At 36.4% G+C, this 27,965-nt stretch overlaps 1 protein-coding gene and 1 long non-coding RNA gene across 3 annotated transcripts; one reads left to right on the top strand and one right to left on the bottom strand.

Moving 5' to 3' along the window:
• Window positions 1–1,255: 1,255 nt before the first annotated feature.
• Window positions 1,256–26,528, bottom strand: LOC138310223 (transcription initiation factor TFIID subunit 5-like). Of its 2 annotated transcripts, XM_069251341.1 has the most exons (20): window positions 26,368–26,523; window positions 25,191–25,351; window positions 22,274–22,386; window positions 21,874–21,952; window positions 20,944–21,022; window positions 18,380–18,503; window positions 16,811–16,929; window positions 14,775–14,852; window positions 13,427–13,524; window positions 10,179–10,270; window positions 9,495–9,614; window positions 8,317–8,462; window positions 7,438–7,575; window positions 6,456–6,537; window positions 6,014–6,125; window positions 5,793–5,906; window positions 5,153–5,207; window positions 3,982–4,104; window positions 3,674–3,770; window positions 1,256–2,205 (listed from the first exon to the last, which is right to left on the bottom strand). In XM_069251341.1, exons 1-20 carry the CDS (start codon window positions 26,483–26,485, stop codon window positions 2,091–2,093), a joined length of 2,163 nt encoding a protein of 720 aa, XP_069107442.1. In that variant the 5' UTR covers window positions 26,486–26,523; the 3' UTR covers window positions 1,256–2,090. The 2 variants fall into 2 exon arrangements, with proteins under 2 accessions (XP_069107442.1, XP_069107443.1); XM_069251342.1 differs by lacking the exons at window positions 3,674–3,770; window positions 3,982–4,104; window positions 5,153–5,207 and having other exon boundaries at window positions 26,368–26,528.
• LOC138310226 (uncharacterized) lies at window positions 25,564–27,965 on the top strand. Its single transcript, XR_011206373.1, has 3 exons — window positions 25,564–25,692; window positions 26,086–26,141; window positions 27,637–27,965. It is a non-coding gene; the product is annotated as an uncharacterized lncRNA (long non-coding RNA).

The raw sequence follows: 27,965 nt of genomic DNA, 5'->3' as shown, positions 1-27,965 counted from the left end.
GGGTGTGATAGCTGTGATAAAACTACTACAGTACAGCAGAGTGTGATAGCTGTGATAAAACTACTACAGTACAGCAGAGTGTGATAGCTGTGATAAACCTACTACAGTACAGCAGGGTGTGATAGCTGTGATAAAACTACTACAGTACAGCAGAGTGTGATAGCTGTGATAAAACTACTACAGTACAGCAGGGTGTGATAGCCGTAATAAAACTACTACAGTACAGCAGGGTGTGATAGCCGTGATAAAACTACTACAGTACAGCAGGGTGTGATAGCTGTGATAAAACCACTACAGTACAGCAGCGTGTGATAGCTATGATTAAACTACTACAGTACAGCAGGTTGTGATGACTGTGATAAAACTACTACAGTACAGCAGGGTGTGATAGCTGTGATAAAAACACTACAGTACAGCTTTGATAAAACTTCTACTGTAAAGTGATTTCTTCATGTATATTTCCATCTAAATATACATAAGGCATAACGGCTAGATTTTACAGTGGATAAATTCAGTGGTGTAAGTAACGTTTACAAGGCATCATACATGTTTTGTTGTCCATTCAAATGATTTTCACAGCTTTATTCATGATATCTGGTTTTCTATTATAGATTACTATTTATAACTTTAACTTGAATACATTGTTCAAACAAAGGTACTAATGATTTTATTTCTCTGGAATATATGTTATTTATTCTGTAATACAAGTGAATTAAAAAAATTGAGCTTGTAAGACTTTAGTAACTTGTGATTATTGTTTCCAAGATATAAACACAGGGAGTACCAGTTCACTACCTTTTCCCATTATTTCCCATTTTTTTTCATATTTAATGTATTTTCATTGCATATTTTTATCTTTTAAACACTTTTACAGTGATTTGTTTGATGTATAACTTAACAAAACTGGCGAGTAAAACTTACAATTTTCACATAATAATGTAATAACGTAATAATACAAAAACATCGTCAGATTTTGGTTTTCGTCCATGGATAAGCCGCACTGGTGTATAAGCCGCACTACCGATTTTCAGGGAAAAAAGTCGCGGCTTATACTCCGGAAAATACGGTGATTTGGCAGTTTGTGCGCTGTCTTAGAATTTTGTAAAATGATACTTTCGGTATTGCACAACTACATTGCGCCATTTTATATTCACACTAATAAAACACATCTCACAGGTTTTTGTATTTGCCCTAAAATTTGAGTTATTTAAGTATGTTTACAGTATAAGGCTAAAAAATCAACTCAGAAATTGCATGGTTTCAAAATTTTAATCCAATGTCTGTAAGATACTTCTGAAGACAATGGTAAAATCTGAAATATGAGATACTGACACCAAATGATACAAAAGTGTGATTTATCAAACAGTGTTCATTGACTGATGATTGACATTTTATTTGTATTAGACGCCTCAGTAACAGATAATAACACTAATCCATCAAAATGACATCTTCATACAGTATCATAGAGCCAAAACAGATCTTCTAAACTCTAAATTTCAGTCACAGAAAACACAGTCAGTCCTGATAAAAAAGTCATTTTCCTCTTGTCAAACTTCCCTCATCACCTCTGGACCAGTGCAGCTTATTGTCAACATTAAACTTCATACCGGAGTAGTTTTACATCGGCCTTGACCTCTATACTAGTGCAGCCTGTCAACCTTGACATTCATACGAATGTAGTTTCACATGGACTTTGACCTCTATACTATAGCTAGGGCAACCTTGACCTTCAAACGAATATAATTTCACATCGACCTTGACACTTTTCTGTGTACATCGGTGCACCTTAAAATAAACTGTCAGTGTTGACTTTCACACAAGTGAAGTTTGACAGTGACCTTGGCCTCCATATCTGAGTAGTCTGATGTCGACCTTGACATTTGTGGGTTTTTTCCAACTTGACCTTGACCTTTAGAGCCGTTCATACTGGTGTTGAACTTGACCTTTACACATGACAGACTTGTACGACCATAACACAAGGTCTGTCATAATTTGTAACAAAGTCTCGTGGAGCTCAGACAGACTCGTAGTCTTCATCCTAGTGGTGACCTTGACCTTTGTATATAACGACCTTGAACTTCTTGGTTCTCTCAAGTCTGATGGGGTCCGCTGGCCAGTAATAAATTCCTCCGAGTGAAATGTACCGCGAGGACTGGAGTGGACTTGGTAGGGAACGAGCCAAACAGCAGATTTGGGTTCTCATTCCTGAGGAGGAAAAATCAATCTTTTAATACTTTACATTTCATCAACTAACAAGTATTAATACAGTGTAACCTGTCAAAACCGACCCTTGTCTAATCCAGATACCTGTCTATTCTGGCTTCATTATGTCATTTTCTGTCTAAATTAAAGTAATATCCATTTCAACTGATTTTATTCACATACTGGTGTACAGTGGTATTTAGTCTATAGGATTACAGGCTAAGCCTATACACATGCTCTCCTTAAATTCCTTAAGTCTGTGGACATAAATATATATCTATTTAAAATAAGTATCATAAGAGTCATGGAATCATATATATATCTTGTACAACGCTTCGCATCATTTATATACAAATATTTTTATTTCTTTACTTGAGTTTTCCCTGTTCCATTTTGGTTCTCAGACCCATACAGTAAGGACGTCCTTACCGAGATCCCCACTGCGGGCGAGTTTACTCATAGGACGTTATGTCCATCTTTTATTTATAAACAAACAGACTGACACCTTCTCTGTTTGGTACGGTCTAGCGTTGCACACATTTATTACACAAAGTGTCTACGTATGTACAAATGTAAATAATTTATAATTTAAAACTAATTTATACACCGTTTTAATATGCCTTTCTATAGATAAACTATATAAGCCTTCGGCGGTTGCAACTAATTATAGCAACTGACAGAAGGGATCATTCAGACTATATGCATAGATAGTGTCCCTTTAGTTTATTTGCATGTTCTATATATATGTGTTCATTGTTTATGTTTTAGTGTACATCCGTGACGGTCCTTAGCATTGATGTAATTTTATTTGTTCTTCTTGTGTCTTGACAAAGGGGCAGATCGCCTAAAAAATTCGACAATCTTTTGTCCAATCTGTTAAAATTACTTCTTTGTCCTATATCTTTACAGTCATACATAATTGAAAGGAAATGTGCAACAAATATAGAATTTGTATTAAGTAAAGGGAAGTAACTCTTATACCCTCATAGGAAGCTAGGTAGTGTACACTTATATCTAGGTAGTGTACACTTACATCTAGAGAAATTGGTAGAATATACAAAAATGCCCATGAGTATTTTTATAGCACAGGTCATTGCTACCAACTCTTGTTTATACAGTTATTAAAACCTGTGTAATCTGAAACCTGTCTACACCAACCAACTCTTGTTTATACAGTAATTAAAACCTGTGTAATCTCAAACCTATCCATTCTGACCCAATATGCTGGTCCTGATGATATCCAGTTTAGACAAGTTCGGCTGTATATCGCAGGCTACTAATTGTTTGTGTAAACTAAGTACAAACAACTAGCTCTGAAAGCAAGTTTAAGTAATTTTCATTCACACTAATTGTAAAAATGGCCTGATTACAACTGTAGATCTGCGATTTGAACTTAAACGCTACTAATGAAATTTCAGGGTAAGCTTTTCCAAATGACTAATAGTGTTTATTGTACATGTGAGTTACTTACACGGTGAATGAACTCGGGATACTCAAGTCAGCTTCCATGTCTACTTCTTGTAGAACCTTGTGGACGTCCCAGAGTCTCACATAGTTATCCAAACCACCTACAACACACAAATATTTCTATAATTGGGAAACATTTTTACAGGATTAATATAGCACAATTAAAAATTGAACACAATGAAATGATATCTTTTGAGGGGAAAAAATCATGATTTTTTTAGCTTTACCTGAAGCTAGCGTCGCTCCCTCACGACTAAATGTCAGACAATAGACTGTGTCTGTATGTCCATATATATATAATTATAGTTTTACCTGAAGCAAGCGTAGCTCCCTCACGACTAAATGCCAGACAATAAACTGTGTCTGTATGCCCCTTCATGTTGGATAACAAACTTCCACTGGAAATGTCCCAGAGCAGAACACAACGATCAACACCTGAAATAATGTCATCAATTCTCTTATATCTTGTACAGTAAATTATGATAAATAGAATCTTACATGGGTCTGTCAAGTGGACAGGAATATCTCATAGGGAGTGAAAGATTTTGGCTAATCAACCCGAGGCTTGCCTAGGGTTGATGGTTGAAATCTTTCACAAAGGTTGAGATATCCCTGTCCACCTGACTGGCCCATGTAAGATTCTTTTTCTCCCATGTTTTAACGAGCAATGTTGAAAACTCAGTCAACATGAACGTCGCTGTGCGTAAAAATGGTTGCCGCATGTATTGATGACGTTACTGTATTAGTGCGTGTGATCTGTCTTTTTCCTACCCTGGTAAAAGACAGAGTAACCTTTTCACTAGCAATCGCAGGATAACCCTGTTAAGTATGGGAGAAAACAAATGTCAAAATTCCAGATGGCAGCCTGGCCCCCATTTGTTTTTGGATTGAAAAAAAAAATCAATGTGAATATTTCATTGACAAGAGGCTCAGGGGGCCTGTATCGTTGACCTACACTGTAGTTTTGTTTCCTCAATAATTTCAAAGATTTATTTGTGATTTCCCTGTTCACTGCCCACATGCCTTCTGCCCCAGGTGTGTCAGAGCCAAGATTTCTACAAACTCCCTACCTAAACAAATCCAGAGGTGGAACAGGTCTTATCGTCAATTGTTTTTATATCTTAACATGTCCGCCACCTTTATCTATTACACTTCATTTACAGAGCACAATTAATGTAGACAAGAGGCCCATGGGCCTTAACATTCATCTGACTATTGGCACAAAACAACAGAAGTTGTTTTAGTCTATTGAACCCTGTGACCTTGAATGAATGTCAAGGTCATTCATTGGCACAAACTTTGTAGCCTTTTATCTCAGAATGCTTCCAGCCTACATCAGTACCCTGGGCTTTCTGTTATTAAGAAGAAGTTGTTTGAATGAAAAGTTTATGCATGGCAGATGCCGCACGGAAGACGACAGACAGCGCACTATGAAAGACGGAGCATGATGACTATAGAACTAAAAATCCTTCCAATTGCCTACCTGAAGATGCAAGGAATCTGCCATCAGGTGAGAAACACAACACTTGTACAGCTCCCTGACAACCAGAAAAATAACAATAAGTAGGTGTCATCATAATTCAATCATACACAACTTAATTCACTTTTAACTTACTGCTTTTACAACAATTTTAAACATTTATTATGCAAACAAAGTCTACATGTGCATTGATTTATTGCATTTTCCTGTTTGAAAGAATTCTCAGAAATTCTATTTTTGTTATTAAAGAAAAGATTTGAAATGCGAACCTAACATACAGACAGACAGTCATGGGCAGACAAGCTGTATGGACAGATGTAGAGACGGACAGACAGGGTACCAGTATCAGAGATGAACAGACAGACAGAAGGAAGGACAGACAAGCTAGAAACGGACAGACAGGGCTCCAGTATCAGAGATAAACAGACAGACAGAAGGAAGGACAGACAAGCTACAAATGGACAGACAGGGCTCCGGTATCAGAGAAAAAAATTTCCTGGTCACTGACAGGGCTCCAGTATTAGAGATAAAAATTTGACAGTCACTGACAGGGCTCCAGTATCAGAGATAAAAATTTCCTGGTCACTGACTGGGCTCCAGTATCAGAGATAAAAATTTCCTGGTCACTGACTGGTCAATTTACCTTATGTCCTGTGAGAATTCGGACACAGTTGCCGGTCAAGTTGTCCCACATTCTGACGACTCGGTCACTTGAACCTGTGGCGATGTAGTTACTGTTTGGGTGGAATGATGCACACTGTCAAAGAAAGGAGATAACAATTACACAAAGCATTGAGTGAATTTTTGTAGGGTCAGAGGTCAAAGTTCATTACTTCTGTAAGTGTAGGTCACAGTCGTACTTACATCAACGTCTGAGAGATGTCCAGCAAATATCCGCAGTGGTTGGGAGTGATCTGTTGACCAGACTCGAGCCGTTTTGTCGTGTCCACACGACACAAAATAGTGACCATGAGGACTGAAGTGGACAATGGTCAAATGTTACACAATACATAGAAAATACAATCCAACCCAAACTCAGATAGTACAAAATCCTGTTTTATAGGAATGGAATTGATATTTCCAACAAATTGCATTCAATATCCTTGTTTTTATTACCATTTAATACACATCGCTTATTATGAAAATCTGCATAATATGCAGCGATTTGATATGTAAGGACTTTTGGAAGGCCAATGAAAACATTTTGACTGGTTTTCTTTAGCCGACTATTCACTTTAAATATTGAAAAAAATGTTGTGCAAAAAACTTTCTTCAAGGTTAAAACAACTTCTCTCTCGTGAATTACCTGAATTTGACGTCCCATACAGGGTATATGTGTCCCTTATAACACACTAGATTTGTCCAGGTGAGCAAACTCCAAAGACGAACTGAAATTAAAAATGACACATTATGGTGTTGGGAAATAACTCTCAATACCGATTCATAATTAAATAAATTTTATGTTTGATAATTAACTTACGTAAACATTATCCCGACTGACACAGGATACAAAACAGGTGCTCTCGTGTGATCACTAGAGTGGAACTAACTAAATATATATATAAACTTTATTTATTTTACATCGATTATGAAACAAGTTATATAACTTATGCAAATCACTCTTGATGGCCCGGATGTAAGCGCGAGGGATCTTAGTGTGGGAGGAAACCGGAGTGCCCGGAGAAAACCCACGTGATCGGGCAGGTGACCCCTAACCTTTTCACGTCCGTGCCGGGGATCGAACCCCGGCCGGCTAGGTGAAAGGCGAGTGGCTTAACCCCTACACCACCCGATCACCCTAACTAACTTTGGTACTTAGAACTTTTTATTTAACAAGACAGAAAAGAACATACACTGTTCACCAGCCAACAGTGATAAAACGTTTGAGCAGACATATGCCGTCTGTATAACTTTCTGTGAACACCTGTGCTTCAGTAACGTAAGTAATATGTCTGCTATTTATATGATTCTGTAACTTTATTTTTGTGTGAATAATTTGTTGTTGATAATATAATATTTTAAATAAATGTATATTTTGATTTTTATAATTGTAATTTTGCAACCTTAATCAACAATTTTGATATCTTTCTTGCTTACATCGCTTTAAGACACAAACTAGTATATACACTGTATTGTATACTAAGTAAAGAGAATATCGGTAGATTTGAAAACTTGTTTAATTCAAACACTGAGATAATTTGAAGTTTTCTCATGGTCTCTTCGAGTTTGTATTAATCGAGTTCCACGGTATTGTCCTGTTCAAATAAAGTTTATTTGCCATTACTCACTTGTCCCATCTTCTGATGCAGATATCAGGAACTTCCGATCTCTACTAAAGTTTGTAGCGTATACAGGGCCACTGTGTCCGAGTAAAACTTTATGGTCGCTTGCTGTTCGGTCATCCATCATCCTTTCAAGAACGTCCTCTGAAAAATCCAAATTTTTAGCCATCATTAAGTTTATTTACAAAACAATTTCTATGAATATTCCATGAAAAAAATTCAAAATTCAAATATGGTAATACATATGTATAAAGACCACCTCTGTATAAAGATCACCTGTGTATAAAGAACACCTGCTTGTTAAAACCACTTTCTTAGGGGTTCCAATGGCCATTAAACATGACTTGACCCATGTACAAAGATCACCTGCCTAGAGACCACTTTTCCCGTTGGCGGTTGTCCCTTAAGTGGTCTTTATAGACAGGTTTGACTGTATTATCAAAATCAAACTTTATCTTATTAGGAAAGATATTGAATCTGGAGTTATCTCCCTTTAAAAATAACCTTAAAATAGCAATCTTTTATCTTCCATCAAGCACTATAATATACTTCGTTCAAACATCTGGTTCTATTAATTTAAAAATAGTTTTGATACAATGCATCACACTTCTACAATGTTGTTCAATGTTAGCTATCGGACATAAAATGAACGGTCTATACTTGGAGAGGCCAGAACTAACATTAGAATTTCTCAAAATTTCTAAATACGGTTTAATATTTCAGGATTGAAGTATCTTCTAGTTTTAAGGAAGGATTGAGTTGAGCAAGGTATCAATATTTGGAATGGACCGCATTTGGAGAGGAAAATTCCATGTCAATTCTGACAATTGTTTGAAGGTGACATATATGTTGGCTTAAAAAATCCAGATCATTAAAGTAATTTACCTGCTTCTTTGTCGATGATGTCGAGGTCCTTTGACTTTTTCATGGTACGTAACTTCACTGAATTAAGACTATACACCCTGATGGTGGAGTTGGAGAACCCCGCAGCAAGTAGGCTCGAGTCTTCACTGATCTCCACGCACGTCGCCCTGACAACAAGGAAAAACATAAAGGTCAGAGTTCATTTAGGTCATAGTTCATTTCATAACCATATAGTCATAGTTTTACCTTCACAAGTCCAATTTAAGGATGGAGGAGAAAGTCATCATCTTAAAACATAAGAACAGTAATGGAGGTATTATCTTTACATTAATATTTTAACTCATTCAGTTTAACAGATATTTGGGGTAATTGCCAGGTACTGACCACTGGTCGGTGGCTTTTCTCCAGGTACTCTGGTTTTCTTCCACCTCATAAACTTGCCACATCCTTAAATGTCTCTGGTGCTGGTAATAGGACATTAAACTAATCACACCAGACAGTTGCCAGGTACTGATCATGACTGCAGTTTTGTATTTTTTCTCATTGTACTCTGGCTTTCCCCTAACTCCTAAACCTTTAATGTCCCAGGCTTATAACAGAAGGTTACACTAAACCAAATAGTTGCCAGGGGCGTCTGACAGTCTGCTGCAGGTTGGTGGATTTTTTCCAGAGTACTCAGGCTTTCCCCACCACCTAAACCTGTCACATCCTATAATACCCCTGATAACAGGATGCTACACTCACCCCTGGAAGCTGTTGAGAAGTGTGTAGAAACAGATGGAAGGCATGTTAGAGGATGCTACACTCACCCCTGGAAGCTGTTGAGAAGTGTGTAGAAACAGATGGAAGGCATGTTAGAGGATGCTACACTCACCCCTGGAAGCTGTTGAGAAGTGTGTAGAAACAGATGGAAGGCATGTTAGAGGATGCTACACTCACCCCTGGAAGCTGTTGAGAAGTGTGTAGAAACAGATGGAAGGCATGTTAGAGGATGCTACACTCACCCCTGGAAGCTGTTGAGAAGTGTGTAGAAACAGATGGAAGGCATGTTAGAGGATGCTACACTCACCCCTGGAAGCTGTTGAGAAGTGTGTAGAAACAGATGGAAGGCATGTTAGAGGATGCTACACTCACCCCTGGAAGCTGTTGAGAAGTGTGTAGAAACAGATGGAAGGCATGTTAGAGGATGCTACACTCACCCCTGGAAGCTGTTGAGAAGTGTGTAGAAACAGATGGAAGGCATGTTAGAGGAGCCAACCTTCACTCGTTTTGTCGTCTCCCGAAATACCGTAACTTTCTCAATCTTGTCACTGTCTTTCCTGAAACCAAACGAAGTGAAATGAGTTAAAGGCGTATGTCATTGCTATACACCAATTTATCTTCAAGGCAAATTACTTTTAACTTTTTTTATGTACACAAGGACTTTTTCACCACAATTCAATTTAGTGACAATATAGAAGTTTAAAAGGTTGGAAGAGACGATCATTTATGGGTACCTTCAAAACTTTACAAATGGATTACCTTATTTGACCTTATAAGCGTACCTATTCCAATAAACACTCCTTCTCCTTATCGAAGCCCCATTTTCACTCATGGTGCCCCACATGAAAGTTTCATCGCTTACTTTGTGCAATAATCTAATGAAAGCCTTATGTAAATTTGGTTCTATAAAGTGCTCACCTTATTTTTTCATTTTTTAAGGGCCTAGGGCAATTAATGGGTCAAATATGCTACTGAACTTGCTAATTTTACACACAAGATCAATTTAAATGCAATTATATATGATGTAGTAGCTCGGACTATTTTTGACATTTATATGAGCGGAGAGAACAAAGGGGGACTGGCAGAGAGTGTTATTAAAATCAATGGTTTTTAACACATACAGTTCTGGGAGTGGAATTCTATTATTCTGCGGAGCGTTGGGATCATTTTTCGATTTTTTCATCATGAGCGGATCCTTCTTCTGTTTCTTTTTCTGTAAATGAAAGATTAAAATTTTTTTAAACAAAACTTTAAACAAAACTGTTATCGTGTACAATAATAATTAAAACAGTAAAGCGGAAGTTTTCCCTTACTGTAAACATGTATCCTTATTTCAATGGTAGTTTTATTTTAGTACATCACATGATAATTACTAGGAATGCGATTGGATAACAGCCATGGTCTATTTTGCGTCAGTTCCCTGTCCTTCTTGACTACGGGAGACTATACCTGACTACAGGAACTAGGGGAAAGTAGTCAAATTTCGGACACCTTAATAGTAAAACCTTTGTATGCTTGAAACCTATCCACATACCCCCATAACTGAGGTATGAGCAGAAAGAGAATTTTCTTTTCTTGCATTTATCACTTGAAACTCGACACAGATACTAAATTTGTGTTATACCAGGCAAAAGTAATCAGCAATGTATAGCTGTTCGAATTTCAGACAGGGGTGTTCATAATTCGGACATAGGGTGTTCAAATTTCGGACAGCAATTAAAAACCAATTAAAATAAGTATGATTTTCATATAAAACATATATATTGTTACATAATCATGAATTTCATGTGAGCAAATGTATATGCATTGAAATAAAAAGTTTGTTGAGTTTGTTTAGTTAATATAATATATATCTTTTGTAACTTTCATCATATATACCCAGATTTTGGGCTCAATGTGTAAGAACCCTTAAAGGCTTTAGCTGATAAACATGTTCCCTTGTCTACTTGCACTTTTATTTCTAGGATATAACTGGTTACCCTAGTTACTACTTCTACTTTTTTATTAATTTTATAACTAAGGAAAGCTCTATATCTTCATTTGAACGAATATACGTACCCGGCCTACTATACCTTTCGGCCGGGTACGAATTGGTCCCTATGTGTCGTAGTGGAGCACTGCCTCCGAAAATCACTCGGGCATCGTTTTCTTTACTTTTTTGTAGGTTTTCAAATATTTTATGCGTATACATGCATTTACATATGATTTTTGTCCAAAACAAACATAACTACCATTCTTAATACCTACCGTACCGCTCACAAGACGTCAAATTCACAATTTGTGGACTTGCCGTATAAATTTCCTTCAGAAAGACCTTCATATGTATTATGTAAAAAAATAATGCCTCGATGAGAATTTGATATTTTATGTGGTTCAGTTTTATTCCCTAGAAGGTAAGCGATATCAAACAAGTACGATAAAAATGCAAACAAACGTTTTATAATGGTTTGCATAATCATTACTTTGCTCCATTAGTAGTAATAGACACCAATTGTAGCTCTAAAGACGACACCATTTTCTGTCAAAAAGTCTTTTGAGCTACAATATTGCAGCTAAGGAAAGCTCTGAATTACTAAAATCCATTCAGAAATTTACAAATGTTACGAAAATCGAACAACATTTAAGTAATCCGTCCGAAATTTGACTACTTTCCCCTATACCAAAGTCTTTGACTCGGAGACTATACCTCGCCAGACAATACTATAGGAGAACAGTTCCCTCTGGAAAGGGCTATAACAGAATATTAGCGCTTTCCATGCGAGTGTCTTTGAAATATCTGAATTCACATACAGCACTATATTTTGAAACAAAATAATAAAAAAAATCTGTATTTCCAGTATCCATCCACCAAATTGCACTATCTATGTCTGCTCTAATAAAACATATTTTAATGTTTTTCACATTTGTAAAATTTCACTATGCTGAAATAAGTACACTTACAGTATTTTGCCTTAATTTAATTTCAGCAAAATTATCCACCCGTAAACATATTTCAAAACCTTGGCAATTTTGCTAAAGATATATTATGCGGAAATTATCACATTGTGAACATTTTGAAAGCCAATTCAGGAGTAAATATCTACACCATGAAACTCACTCAACACTTAAAGATGCTCCATCGACGACAGAGCATGAATGATATTCATTATTTGAACAATAATTGGTGTTCAATCGTGTGTATGTATGTCTAATTAACACAAAAATAATATATATATTTTCATTTTTCCTTTGGTGAGGATGCAATAACTATTTTTCATATCTTTAACTTGACGTAGAATTAGAAGCTCAAACTTTTCAATAGTGGTAATGGTGTAAAGCAAGTAATTTTTGTAACTGAAGAAAAAAAAACTAAATCGTCTGCTCCTGGTTTTGATAGCGAAAAAATACTATTTGTCAGCGGTGGAGCATCTTTAATAATAATATTTGGAGAGGTAGATAATTGAAAAGGAACAGGTAAAACCCAAAAATTAAGAAAGATGTGTTAAAAAAATTTATATGGTTATACACTTAAGTATAAAAGTAATTGATGATGAGCTCAGAATTATGTAAATATCTATCTGAAATGAGCACTGGTGATGTAGACTCTTCAGCATAACTCTTTCTGATTTTACTAAATTTCTTCTGACAGATTTTCTTTCTGGATGTAAACGCTCATAATGACTGGGTAATTAATACAAAGTTCATACAATTTTTAGTGGCTATTGACATATTTTAATGGGTATTTAACTCCTGTGCTCATCTTAATTGGAGCACTGCAGTCGCCTTAGGTTTATCATCTTATGTTATCACTGAGCCTTACTCGATTTGCTCTCTTCTAGAATATAACTTCTGTTCACTCAATTTGTAGCTCTTCTACTCCTGGATGCTCTCACATCTATATAATTAATTTTCTCTATGTTTCTGGTTTTCTGATTGGCCCATTCATTTTTTTCATTCCGTGAATGGAATGGCGCAGAAACCCGACGTTATCGTGACGTCACAATAGAAATATTGACGTTGCGTATTGATTTGGATAAAATAATCAATTGGAAAAAATTATTGGAATCGTACGTGTAAACATATTTCATTTTATAACGTAGCTTGGAAAATTAATTATAAGCATTGAAGTCACTATTTTTTAATTTCATTGGGATATGAAAGAAATTTTGTTAGCAAACTGTGTGAATCCGCGTAGCAGATTCACACAGTTTGCAAACAAAATTTATTTCATATCCCAATGAAATTAAAAAATATTGACTTCAATGCTTAAATGAAGATATTCTGAAAAGACTTCTCTTCCTAGGAGAACACAAATTGAGTTGAGCTCCGTACTTTAATAGGTATTTAACCCATTTTGATGGGTATCTGACCCCGCACTTAACCTGTTTACCTTCGGTTTATCATCTTCTCCTGTGTCTTCTTCCTCCTCTAGAGGAATATTGATGTCGGGTTCCTTCAGCAACCCATAATACACCTTCACTCGGTTAGCTGTGTCACAAACGTAAGCAGAAAAATATTCTTAGAATATGACCCAAAAAATAGGAGCAAAATTATTCTTAGCTGTAATGTGTCACATGCGCGAGACAATACCATAGTTTTACATTAGGGCTGTTCCAGCAAAACATATATGGTAGGGGGGGAAGGCACTTTGAAATTTGGAGACTCATCAATAGAAGCGATTTTCAATTTTGTTGACCCCCACACATATCTATTTTTTTATGAACGAGACCATGGCATAGAGGCGATTTGATTTTTTTAATTTTGCTCCAACATCTTTTTGGATTTACATATTTTGATTTCTAGCATCACTGAAGAGTCCCAGGACAAAATTGCACTGTATATGGTGCAGTGAACTATTGTTTGATGTGCTGCATCTATTACTGTATAAAGATACAATCCTCATAGAACCAGCGGAAATTCTACTAATGATACCAAAGTGTTTCACAAGCTTAATGCAAGAGTAGACATCTGGACATTGACACTGAAGCTTGTGAACTGCCACTTTTTCCTTGACTTGATTAATACCAGTGAATTTAAATAAAGATCTGTTGATGACAACAGGATAATGCCAAAACTAATCCATTGTTTCTCTGTACCAATGACAAGTTTGAATGTATATGATATGTTTTAGATAAATATTTTGTCATTATTATATCAGAACACCCAGAAAATAAAATAATTGTTATTTATTGAAGATGAACAAAACATTATTATTGTCAGAAATTAAAATTTTTCTCAACAGTTATTTTTGTAGTCAGGATGATTTACAGCAACATTATAAAACACAAATTTTGCATTCTATTTCAAAAGGTTACAAATGCTTCAGATAGACCCACCCACAGAAGTGATTTTATTGAAATGCCACCCTGGCACAGAAGTGATTTTATTTTGAACCCACCATGGCACATACTATTTTTTAAAGTGCCTTCCCTGGGTGCCATATATGTTTTGCTGGAACAGCCCTTAGAAATATGGGAACAAAAACAGCTAATGAGATTTGATACAGGTAAACAATTGAATTTATATAAAGAGAATTATATATACCTACCGTCCCTTTCTGGCTCCCCTAATATGGCCCCACTAGATAGCTAATTGAGGTTTGATACAGGTAAACAATTGGATTATATAAAGAGAAATACCTACCTTCCCTTTCTGATTCCTCAAGTATGGCCCCACTAAATAGCTAATTTAGGTTTGATACAGGTAAACAATTGGATTATATAAAGAGAAATACCTACCTTCCCTTTCTGACTCCCCTAATATGGCTCCACTAGAGAGTTGGATCTGTTGTTTGTTCCGCGGCATACCATCAAAAACTGGAAACAGAACAGAGAAAGTCAACATGGTTAACTATTATTTTCTAATAGTTAAATACCAAATACCTAAACAGTTCAATGAGTTACGGCCCTTCAAAGATTCAAATTTCAATATTTATTCTGTGACTTTGCTCCGCCTCAATGAAACTAGTAAACTCTGATCACTTCATTTCCCAATGAAGATGCTTGGGTACACGCTGACCTCCCACCAGCTTGAGAATACATTTTGACATTGTTTACATTGTGACCTAGTTTTATGCCGCTTCATTTGCAGAAGATTAACTTTCTTCATCAGTCAATGCAAGCAACAAAATTGACAATTAATCCTTAAATGTAATACCATATAAATGACAATATATAACATCTCACAGGGACCTGGCACAAATTTTTTCACCAACAGTGTACATGATACTATAATATATATATGTATACTGATGTATACTGTTGGTAAAAGAAATTGTGCCAGGTCCCTGTGTACGTCTGCATCAGTTGCAGATACAGTTAAACACGTTTATAACCAACATGCTCTCAACATAGTAATTTTCATTCCCTGTAAATGACTCTTAGGGATGTCTGTAATAAGTGTATAATAACTATACATATAACAAAGTGATTTTGTTGGTCCCTAGAGATTCAGTCTTTTACTGTATATCATTTTTCTGTTATGTCAAAAATTCCAAGTAAAACTTTCCTTAATAAATCATGCAGATCACTATTTTTTCAAATAAATTTTATTCAATTCTGTTCTGTAATTTAATAAGAGAATCAATTTTATTAATTCTGAAAATATCAAAATATATCATTATCTTGTTAAAAATGAAATGCAAGCTCCTAATGATGAAATAGAATACAAGGGTTTTTGAGATCCCAAAACGCGTGGATAAAGCCAGGGCTTTTTCTCATTGCTTTGGAAAATGGGGCCCGTAGCTTTGAATTTGGAAAAATATGCGACAAAACCAAGATTTGGGAAAAATGATAAAATATGAAATAAAGCATAACAAAGAAGATATTTTATTTCCAGTGTAGTTTATGTACTTTTCAGAAGCCAATTCACAAATATCTAAAGCTGTAGTCTACTAAGTTCATGCAATATTTTTGGATAGTTTTCAAGAAACTTTGATTTTGGGAAATTTAAGGCTTGAATTGGGGAAATTTTTTAGAAGCTTTCGATGGGGAATGGGGCCGATTCCGGCCCCAAATGAATCGGCCCCAAATCATGCTGAAAAAAAGCCCTGAAAGCAAAATTTACCGTTGGTTAGTCCCACCATCCAGTGATTATAACGTCATCATTTGAGGTGATTTTTGTAACATCAAACACTGGAAGATGGGACTAATCGAAGGTAAATTGTTTCTTTACCCACATCATGTTGGGATCTCAAAACCCGCAATTGAACTCTTATATCATTTAAGATGCTCCACTGCCGACAGAGCATAAATGATATTCACCATTTGAACAATAATTGGTGTTTAATCATGTATATATATGTCTAATTTACACAAAAAAAAATAATATAAGATAATTTATTTTGCCTTTGGTGCATGCACAATCAGTACTTCATTCTATATAGGATTTAGTGCCACAGAATTTTTTCAGGATGCAATTAATTATTTTTTATATTTTTAACTTAAAATAAAATTAGAAGCTCAAACATTTCAATGGTGGTAATGATGTAAAGTTAGTAACTTTTGTAACTGAAGAAAAATACTAAATTGTTTGCTCCTGTTTTTGATAGTGAAAAAATACCAATTGTCAGCGGTGGAGCATCTTAAGCTTTAATTAAACTTCATCCATTTATAAGTATCACTATTCTCAAAGCACTAATACAGTTTTCTTTAAGTATTTCAATGCAACTGTTCATTGTCATTTTAATGTTCTGGAAATATTTTGATAATGTAATAGAAATTCAACATGTTACAATTTTTCTTATTTTTCTTGTAAATTCAAGGTAAAATCCTACCGTCCACAAAAAGATGTTCCTGTACAATGTTCAGTAAAGGTTTCATCTGTTTTTCCTGTAGGCGTCTTTTCAGGTGTATGTACGAGTCTCGAGACATCTTAATCACAAATTTGCTGGATCTGAAAAAGAACAGAACAGAATAAAATATAACAAAGCTCATCTTCACGGCTTAAAGTAGGAGAGCTAGCGTCAGAATATCAGACAAGTTTACCACTTGAATAGCATTATCCAGAGTTGGAGAGCTAGTGGTAGAATGTCAGACACCTTAACCACTAAGCTACAATGACCCAAAGTTGGAGATCAAGTGACAGAATGTCAGACACCTTAACCACTAAGCTACAATGACCCAAAGTTGGAGATCAAGTGACAGAATGTCAGACACATAAACCACTAAGCTACCATGACCCAAAGTTGGAGAGCTTGTGACAGAATGTCGGACACCGTAACCACTTGAATAGTATTTTCTCCCATACTTCACAGGGATATCTAGAACAAATATATGTACCCGTCCTGCTATACCTTTCGGCCGGGTACGAATTGGTCCCTATGTGTCGTAGTGGAGCATTGCCTCCGAAAATCACTCGGGCACAGTTTTCTATATTTTTTTTGTAGGTTTCCAATTAATTTATGCGTATACATGCATTTACATATTATTTTTGTCCAAAACAAACATAACTACCATTCTTAATATCTACCGTACCGCTCACACGACGTCATATTCACAATTTCTGGACTTACCGTAAAAATTCTCTTCAGAAAAACCTCCATATGTATTACGTAAAAAAATAATGCCTCCGTGGGAATTTGATAATCTATGTGGTTTAGTTTTATTGCCTAGTAAGTAAGCGATATCGAAGAAGTAAGATGAAATGCAAATAAACGTTTTATAACGGTTTGCATCATCATTACTTTGCTCCATTAGCAGTAATAGGCACCAATTGTAGCTCTAAAGACGACACCATTTTCTGTCTAAAAGTCTTTTGAGCTACAATATTGCAGCTAAGGGATATCCTGTGGTTGCTAGGGGAAAGATAGCTCTGTCTTACACAGGGGGGTGTAAGACAGCTCACACGTGCTAGGGAATAACGTGACGTCATCAATACATGCGGCGTAACTGTGGAGTGCATTGTAGATGACATCATCAATTTTGACACATAACGACGTTTATACGATAATGGCGCGATAAAAAAGCTGGAAACCAATTAAAATGGAATCTCATCATTTTTTCTACTAAGAATGGGAGAAAGAAAATAAAACATGGGTCTGTGAAGTGGACAGGGATATTTCAACCCTCGTGAAAGATTTTGGCCATCAACCCTCAGCAAGCCTTGGGTTGACCGGCCAAAATCTTTCACTCGGGTTGAGATATCCCTGTCCACGTCACAGACCCATGTAACTTGTAAGATTCTATTAATCCAAAGTTGGAGAGCTATAAGTAGAATGTCAGGCACCTTAACCACTTGAATAGCATTATCCAAAGTTGGACAGCTTTTGTGATAGAATGTCAGAAACCTAACCATTGGGGAAATGAGTCTTGTTTTGCGATGTTTTTAGGAACAAGTGACTTACTTGAAGTTTTCCATCAGCGTGTTCCCCTGCATGTGGTCTCGCTTGACTACAGTGGACAACTGACGGAGGTCAGATTGATAGTAGTCCTCCTGGTCAGAGTGGAACTTCTCAAAAAACTCCACAGCTAAAACGAACAAATATCAACAGATCAAATCCCTATACATAATCCTCGTACAAACTCCACAGCTTAAACGAACAAATATCATCAGATTTAATCACTATACATAATCCTCGTACAAACTCCACAGTTAAAACAAACAAATATCAACAAATCAAATCCCTATACGTAATCCTCGTACAAACTCCACGGCTAAAACGAACAAATATCATCAGATTTAATCACTTTACATAATCCTCGTACAAACTCAACAGCTAAAACAAACAAATATCATCAAATCAAATCACTATACATAATCCTCGTACAAACTCCACAGCTAAAACAAACAAATATCAACAAATCAAATCACTATACATAATCCTCGTACAAACTCCACAGCTAAAACAAACAAATATCAACAAATCAAATCACTATACATAATCCTCGTACAAACTCCACAGCTAAAACAAAGAAATAACAAAAAAATCAAATCACTATACAAATTTGAATCTTTTTACAAGGTTTGGTTTTTTAGTTTATGCTAGGTTTACACTATGTTCCCGGCGATCACGGTAGCCCCGTTTGCCCGAAACGTGGTGCGCCGTGGAATTTTGACTATTTTTGTCTCTGTATTCAAGTTGAGCTAGGTCTTGTGAAGTTTTGCCACGGTCTTTTACGGATTACGTCATGGACCGTGGATATACGGGAAAGTGCTGTTCCGGGAGGTTAAAGGTACACTACGGCTTTAGCACGGTCTATCAAGGATACCACTACGTTCTCACTAGGCCTGTTACGATCTGATGAGGTCTGCTACGTTTTACACGTTTTGATCAAGCTCCGATACGTTTTTCACGGTCCGCCAAGGCTTACTAGGGATGAAAGTCTGATACCGGGATTTTTTTGAAGCAAATGAAACAATATTTATTGCCGAAAATGTCATTTCAAACACATTTTAATTACAAATTATATTTGGTATGAATATATAAATATTATAGCCAAGTGTTTTTACGCCATTTTTTTCTGTAATGGTTAATCACTTAATCTGTCTTTTGCAATAATAGCTTTTGTATAATTTGATGGTTTTAATGTGTTTGATAATGACTATTTCTGTTTAATAATACAAATAATCCATGAAGTAGCAAATATGTACCAGCCCAGGCAATGATACTTCATCAGATATTGGTTGCAACGTAAGACCGTAATAAGACGTAACACGCTGTATCACGTTGGGATTTTAACCGCTACAAGCCGTGATGTGCCTTGACAGAACGTATCGAAACGGTTATCATCCACCTTAGCTTGCCGTCAAAACCTTGACAAACCTTGACAAAACGGCACAAAACGTGCAGCCAATCTGCATCAACCGTGATAAAACGTGGAAAAAACGCAACAGAATGTCACAAAACTTGAAATCACCGTTAGATTCCGGGAAACGTGCTTGCTGCCCGTTCCACCACGGACCGTCTGGAAGTTTTGTTACGGCCTCGCACGCATTGTTAAGTTTTGTTACGTCAATCCCGTTTTATGACGTCCTGTGGCGTTTACCATCTGTACCGTGATGGCTGTGGCAAATTTTTTGACAGTTTAAAAATCTGGCACGGCATCCACGGTAATCACGACCGCTCAAGTTTGTCTATCACGTCCTTCTGCGTTGTCTCAAGTTGTCTCGCGGTCACCACGTTTTGTCCACGGTGGCCCGAAACGGGGCTGCCGTGGCCGCCAGGAACATAGTGTAAACCTAGCATTAACGTCCTATTAACAGCCGAGGTCATGTAAGGACGTGTCAGGTTTCTTAGTGGAGAGGCCGGAGTTTTGTTTCGTTAGTTTAACGTCCTATTAACAGCCAGGGTCATGTAACTTAGTAAGGACGAGCCAGGTTTAGAAGGAAAGCCAGTACGCAGAGAAAAACCACCGACCAGTGGTCAGTACATGGCAAATGCCCCATATGGGACTTGAACTCACATCACAGTGGTGGAGGGCTTGTGGTAATATGATGAGACTTCTTAACCTCCCGGCCTCATTCTTTTACTAAACATCATAGATACAATGAAGAAAAATCAAAGATCAATCAACTATACATAATCTCCGTACAAAAAAAAATCATTTTGGGGGTCTGTCCATTAAACTTATCTAAGGTTAAGTTAGACCAGGAAAACCATTTATCAACAACGATCTACTCCACAGTCAGTTATTGAGTGTTATGAGTAAAGTTATTCTGTCTTTGTATATTACAGAGTTATCTGCCCTTGCAGGAAGGTATTGATTGTGATGTCATGTGTTTCCGACATACTTTTCGGAGAAAATAACGTGAATTGGGCTAATAAAATAGTGACGTAACAAAGGATACCTATCCGCAAGGGAGTTACTCTGTTATATGCAAAGACCGAATACCCTCAGAGACTTCATTTTGCTTGGTTAATTTATATAGTAGAAGTGGCAAGTGAATGTAACTATTTCTGTATACTACCGTAGGTTTCATGTCCATTGTAAACCAGCTCAAGGTACATGTGTACGAACACTGGGTACAGTATCACAGCTAATTCTACCTGCAAATACAAAGAAGGCGTTTCAGCCATTATCAAAGTACTGAAAGTACTGAGCAAAAATAAAGGAGGCGTTTCTCACCCAATATCAAAGTACTGAGAGTACTGAAGGCTGCAAATTTTAAACGATATGTTAAAAAATCATATCAAATTGAAATGAAAACACTTATTAGTTTATCATCACAGTAAGTCTGTAATGGAATTACAAAATGGTTAATTAAGATTACTGATTTCACAATTACCAAAAATAACTTATAATTCCTAATTGTATTGGAGCTATCATATAGCATAGTAGAGAAATAGAATTACAAGTCTAATTTTGGTTGAGAATTTCCTCAGTGCATGCAATGCACATTTCATGAGAAAACCGAAATAAGATATTATAAAGCATTCACGCAATATGAAATTAGATTGCATTTTGTCATCATGCACAATCAATAAAAGGTTTTAAGACATCAAAATGACATGGTTAAAGAAAGAGTCACTGTTGATTAGTCCCACATTTTGATATCACAAAAATCATGTCAAAATGTGACGTCACAATCATCAGTAAGGCAATCTTTACCCACATCATTTTGATATCTCGAAAATGACATATTAAGATACCTCATGTAAAACAAACTTCTGGGTACTCTGAGCTCAGAGTTATCTGCCCTTGCGAGTAGGTATTGATTGTGATGTCATGTATTTGCAAGCATAACATCATACTTTTCTGAGAGAAAATGGTGTGAGTTTCAAACACAAAATAATGACGTAACAATGGATACCTACCCGCAAGGGAGCTAACTCTGTAATATGTAAAGAAGGAATCCTTGAAATGGAAAAAACAACAAAGTCTTTTCACCAATAAATACCTTATGAACATCCAGACAGCTATCGATAAAGGCCTTCAGGTCTGTATAGTAATCACTATAGAGACTGGGGTCGTCAGAACTGTCAACAGACACCAACAAATAACAAAGAATATTAACACAATACAAATGTAAAAATTATAGAAATGACACAACACATTTCCATAACAATGTTTCCATTCATGCTGTCTTCATATCTTTAGACACACATATACATGGTTAGACAATAGTAAATGAAAAATATTTTTGGTGCTAGCTATGTCAGCAGAAAAGCATCTTAAAAGGAAATTCCTTGAAAGATATAAAATCACACATAAAACTCTATAAATTCCCATATAAATTGCACCTGCAAGTGGAGACAACTCTAGCAACATACAGAAAATAAGATGGGGTATTATTTTACCTCTTGTATGCTGCCAAGGCGTGTGACACATCACTCTCCGTTGCTGTAGTTGACTGCGGCGTAACTTCATCATCCTTTATTCCCGCCTCTTGCTTTAGCAATTCCTCTGTGCCCTAAAATATAAAATAGACATACAGTATTTTGATACTATATAACGCTTTATTTTCACAGGAATTACCTATCATTTGCACAGGCGAGTTTACAGATTTAACGCAACAACTTGGTTTGATTAATTAGTACCCTTAATTACCTATAAACAGTTAAAATCATTTAAGGATGTTTAGATGGTGAAGGAAAGTCGAAGTTGGGTACCTGAAAGAAGAATATCAGGGAACGGATTTCCGTAACATTATTTATACTCACTTGTGCGGAAATTCGAATTCAGAATCCGGAACTCCATTTTGGGAACGGAATGTAATTTTTGTTAATAAATTCCCGCAATAATCCGGACATTATTTTGTCACGTGCCAAAAAATCCAAGGCCAGTTACAGTCATGTGTACAATACACACTATCACTTGACACTGAGTGTGTTGTCATAACGACAGTTGCCAGGTCATATCCACGGGCGTTTACCTGAACACCTTTCACACGGGTACATGCAGTCATGTAACGGTTCATTGGTTTTCTATAGGAGATCAAACTTCAGTGTTGTAAATGAGATACGCAATATATTTTTAGCCACACGCTTTTCAACATGCAGTTTGAGCTTTGGTACAGGTACATTGCACGTATGCTGTAGATACCTTACTTGTTTCGCATGCAGAATATATATATCGCTATGAGTATCGGATACAATAAAGTGAGATAATACTCACAAAATTACTAAGAATTTTAAATGTATGTGAATCTTTTCGAATTCATCATCTGTGGTAAAAGATATAAAGGCTACGGCACATGCAATTTACACTTGTGTGACATTGTGCACCAAGTTTGACGTGAACAGGCTAGGCTTGTGGTTGTTATACACGTCTGTAAAATAATATAAGTCAGAAAGCAAAGACTTGTAGAAATGGTCATTAAAAACGCCACATTATACAAAATAGCAATTATATGAGTTCATAGAATGTTCACAACTATTTGTTATCATAGGTTTTTATGCCAAGAACCTAGATGATATTGATCCTTTGCTAGGCAATTTGCGGTATGACAGATCAAGAGTGGGATATGTAGCTATATGCATATATTGTACACAATTAACGATGGCTTTAGGTTTCGTATTTTGAAAAAGAAATATGTTTATTTAATAATTTTAACGTAATGATATAAAAATACCTATAAAACATAACAAATGTAGTATAAATTACAATACACGTAAATGTACGTTTGTTTTCGCGGAAAATTTGAATATTACAATGTATCGGAATACCTCTGACTAAACCGATTAAATTACACTGCAGGGGAAGTCACTCTAAACCCTCTCCACTAGGACGTTGCTTTTGATGCCACAAGTCAGAAAGCGCCGGTAATTTTGGATTAAGATATTGCATTCGATTATGTAGACATCGATTATATGCTTTTGCATGGTATGTGTGTGATTATGGATTATCGGAGGACTGATTCATGACAATGACTCTCGGAAAAAAGGTATACTATTATGAAAAAAATAACTTTAAACAAGGCGGGGGTAAAATTTCAATATGGCGACTGTCGTCCCTTTCTCTGTTTTATAGTAAATATCCCAATTTTTTAATAAATTTTCAAATCTCTTATCTTCTGAAAAAAATCACACGACTGTTATATGTATTCGTCAGTCCATCCACCAAATACAAAAAATGTATGACAATATCCATTTTCATTGAGTTGGCCAGGGATTGATACTAGCGGTGGTCGCCCGAGGCCACAAGAAAAATGGAAGGACCACTAAGTCATTCTTGATCGGTGGTCCGTTGGACCACCTAAAATATTCATGATATTATTACCTTTTTCAATCGTTTTTCTAATTCACCATTCCAAGTTGGTAGTTTTTGTTTTGTTTTTTCTTGAGTTTTTTTCTTGTAATTTCTAATATTGACTGATGCCGTAAATCGTAGTACGGGAACTCTTAGCTCGAGATACTCTGGCCCTAACACCAGACTGACCACCGAGAAGCACCACTAACCTTAGTCTATACAACAAATGAATATCATTTCTACCCAAATATAGCAATCCGTCGAGATTAAAGATGATTTGCATACTACGAGAAAATGGCGACGACGACGAGGGAAATTTAAAGTTGCGGAAAAGAACTACTGTGTTGACACAATAGAACGTGCATGCGTGATGAAATGGATATGGCTATGAGTAGATAAAGTATTCATTTGTTGAAAAGACCAAGGTAAGTGGCGATTCTCGGTGGTAATATTTTGTAAGTAGTCTGAATCGGAGAGTATCTAGCCCGATACCAAACGGTGTCGGCTTATTCCAGGTTTTCGAGTACTACTGCGCTCTGGCCCTTAACCAGACATCTATCTGTCATAATGTCTAAGTCTGGTGTCGGGGCCAGAGTATCTCGGGCTAGGGAACTCTCTAACAGATGGAGAGTAAAAATATGTACTTTATTCCAATAAACGGCCATGAAGACAATGATATTATGTATTTGTGCTTTTTTTATTACATGATGGAAGGACCACCTGAAATTCAAAAGGACCACTAGAAAAAAATAGTTGGTGGTCCTGCTGACCACCTCATAAAATAAGTTACTATCTAACCCTGTTGGCCCCCCTGTGATTCGAGTAATCATTAATTAATTATCCAAAATCCCACTTCAGGATAAATGCTAGCTGCGATGATCGATGGACCGACGATTTCTGACAGTTGGTCTTCGTCAGAACGGAGTGGAAGAAAGGATATAGGTAACGTTAACGCTATATATGATTATCTGAAATGCCAACTTGAGCTTACAGTGTTCTACATTTGGGCAATAAGTATAGGCTTACCTTCAAATTATTTTTCTTCAAAAACTGCAGCACGGCCAGTAATGTTTGTTTGTCTGACACATCAGACTTTGGAATAATTGGCTCGTTCTGGCTAGGCAAAACGCCCGGCGTTGGAAGAACAGTGTGACTACCGGGCGCCGCCATTTTTCGACTTATACTCTCTAAACAGAAAAAAAAATATTTTTGAACACGTATTTAGAAAATTTACAAACAAAATCCAATTTATAGTTAAAAATATCCAACTAATTTATCAAAGCAAAATAATATAACTACATTTACATGTAACAGGGATAAATAATATCGTTTACAGAGTATATTTCTATTTCCGCTTCCTCTTTTCAGTTTGTCTTAGAAGGTATGTGGAAGTGAAAATTTTGTTGCAAAACAAATCTGTTGAAATCCATCGATTTCTGACATTTTCTACGTATTGGCATTTTACACATTCTATAACTAATACACTTCTTTTTCATTCCAGTAATAACAAGACAAGATGAGGGCTAAGGTGTGTATAAATTGATAATTTGTATTGGTAGGCAAGGCCAAGTTTACCAGATATGCACGTGTGATTAAACAACTGCAGTGTTGTAAAGATTTGTAAATTTCACGTGCTAATGCCAGATTAATTCATATGCATTTACCCCTTTAGTTCAGAGTTGTATTGATTAGAAGTGCAGTGATTAAAACGTACAATTTAATATAGTCTAACTCTACATTCAGAATCCTAGTATTGTGTCGTGGTTCCTGTGAAAAATCTCTTTCCAAGAACGGGTGTTTATTTTAAATGTTCTTCCTTGATTAATATTATATACAATACTGCTTATATAATTGTTTGCCTCAACAGTAGGTTTGTGACCCTATTTTTTGCTAGTAGTAATTTAATGTTTTGTTCTTGCAGTGGAGAAAGAAGCGCATGAGGAGACTGAAGCGTAAAAGGAGGAAGATGAGGGCTAGGTAACTATATTAGTTTTTACTAACAAATATGTGTAATCCTGTTGAAAACTAGCCACAGACAAAATAACTATTGGCAACAGAGAACTTGGGCTTTATAACTCGCAATTAATAGGTAAAGCATCATAGGTCCCGAGGTCAAATCCCTGCAAGAATTTAAAAGTGAGGATTCACTCGGGGTATTGGACAAATACATCACAATTAAGAGCTTAAGTGTTTGTGCACTGACCGTGACATTGGGCGACGACTGATTTCCCTTTGATATCCGCCAGAGCAGCATTGATGTTATAATTAGCTTGCTGGTGTGCGGCTTGTACAGTGTTACTTTCTGAAGTGGGACATCTCATCAGCTGTCATATTTTTTTAACAAAAATTTAAGACATTTCTTATAAATCTTCCCTCCTTAAATCAAGAACTAAACATTGTAAAAATTAATTAACTTTACATTGGTGTTTCTTTTGACACAATAGACAAGTATTTGTAGAGAAAAACATCTTGTCTTATAAACAATGTCTTCTTGGATTATTACTTTGAATATTTGCTATTTTGAAAGTCCCTCGCTGTTGCATTATCACTATAATTATTTCAATTTACTTCAAGTGACACATAGGGAACCTATGTTGAGAAAAAAACTCATTTATGCTCCTAACAATTACTGTCAAGTAGATATAGTAGGGCTGGGTATTGGAACAGCCGAACCGATACAATACATTTTGAAGGGATACATAATACGCATTGATGATACAATGGAAATATATTTCATGTTAAAATTGTTATTGATATTGTGAAAACTAAAGAAATATTTGAACAAAATAGTTGTTTGCACATCATGCCAACTGCAAGCCGTTACTGTATTTGACCACAAATAAGACACACACACACACACACCCTCCCAGAAGTTCTAACAATCATTTAGTTATTTTAAAATAACCTACCTTCAAATTCGGTGATTTTTAGCTCACCTGGCCGGTGAGCTTATGTAATGACGCTGTGTCCGTCATCCGCCCATCAACATTTCCTTTAAATCGCTACTACTACCAGTCATAGAGTTCTGCATGGAATGTGACCAAATTTGGCCAGAAACATCCTTTGGAGAAGGGGAACTGGGTTTATAATTTTGGCTTTGAACCCACGGGGGCAGGAGGGGCGGGGCCCAATAGGGGAAATAAAGGTAAATCCTTTAAATCGCTACTCGTCATAGAGTTCTGCATGGATTCTAAGCAAATTTGGCCAGAAACATCCTTGGAGGAAGGGGAACAGAGTTTGTATTTATAAATTTTGGTTTGACCCCCTGGAGCAGAAAGAGTAGGGCCCTACAGGGAATTTACAAGTAAATCTTTGATCAATGATCCTGTATTCAGAACATGACTTGGCATTACAAATCAGGTGAGCGATACAGGCCCTCTCGGCCTCTTGTTTTTTTAAGATATTTCAAAAAATAATGCTTTCACCTTGTTGAAAAATAATAAAATAATACCACATGTTTATTTGTTTGCAGGTCCAAGTAGACTGGTCTTCCATCGCCTTCACACAATCGGCTGACTAGCACACATCTGCAAACCATCATCTGTGACACACTCACTTCAGACACAAGTTACCGCTTGTGTTTTACGAGGAGAAGGAGGAGGAGGAGGATGATGATGATGATGATGAAGAAGATGATGATGAATTGTGTTGATTGTGTGAGCCATCTAGAATGGGTCAGACATCACACCCCGTCACCTTTGGTGGTTCAAGCTTACCAGTAGATCAATTTGAACTCTTGAACTTTTCCCTCATCGTGTCACTAAGACGACAACAACAGCAACAACCTTTCAGCAGCAGCAG

The sequence above is a fragment of the Argopecten irradians genome, chromosome 16 (genome assembly GCF_041381155.1).
Source record: "Argopecten irradians isolate NY chromosome 16, Ai_NY, whole genome shotgun sequence".
Taxonomy (NCBI): Eukaryota; Metazoa; Mollusca; class Bivalvia; order Pectinida; family Pectinidae; genus Argopecten; species Argopecten irradians.
Note: the sequence above shows the minus strand (reverse complement) of the source record. Positions and strands in the feature narration are given on the sequence as shown.

What these genes read in the sequence shown, in the direction of transcription:
- LOC138310223 (XM_069251341.1), bottom strand. Translation starts at nt 26,485, where the DNA reads ATGAGATGTCCCACTTCAGAAAGTAACACTGTACAAGCCGCACACCAG. An exon ending in GCCTTGGCAGCATACAAGAG is followed by an intron (nt 21,953 to 22,273) that starts GTAAAATAATAC and finishes GTCTGTTGACAG; the next exon opens with TTCTGACGACCCCAGTCTCT. An exon ending in CTTCTCAACAGCTTCCAGGG is followed by an intron (nt 8,463 to 9,494) that starts GTGAGTGTAGCA and finishes CCTTGTTGTCAG; the next exon opens with GGCGACGTGCGTGGAGATCA.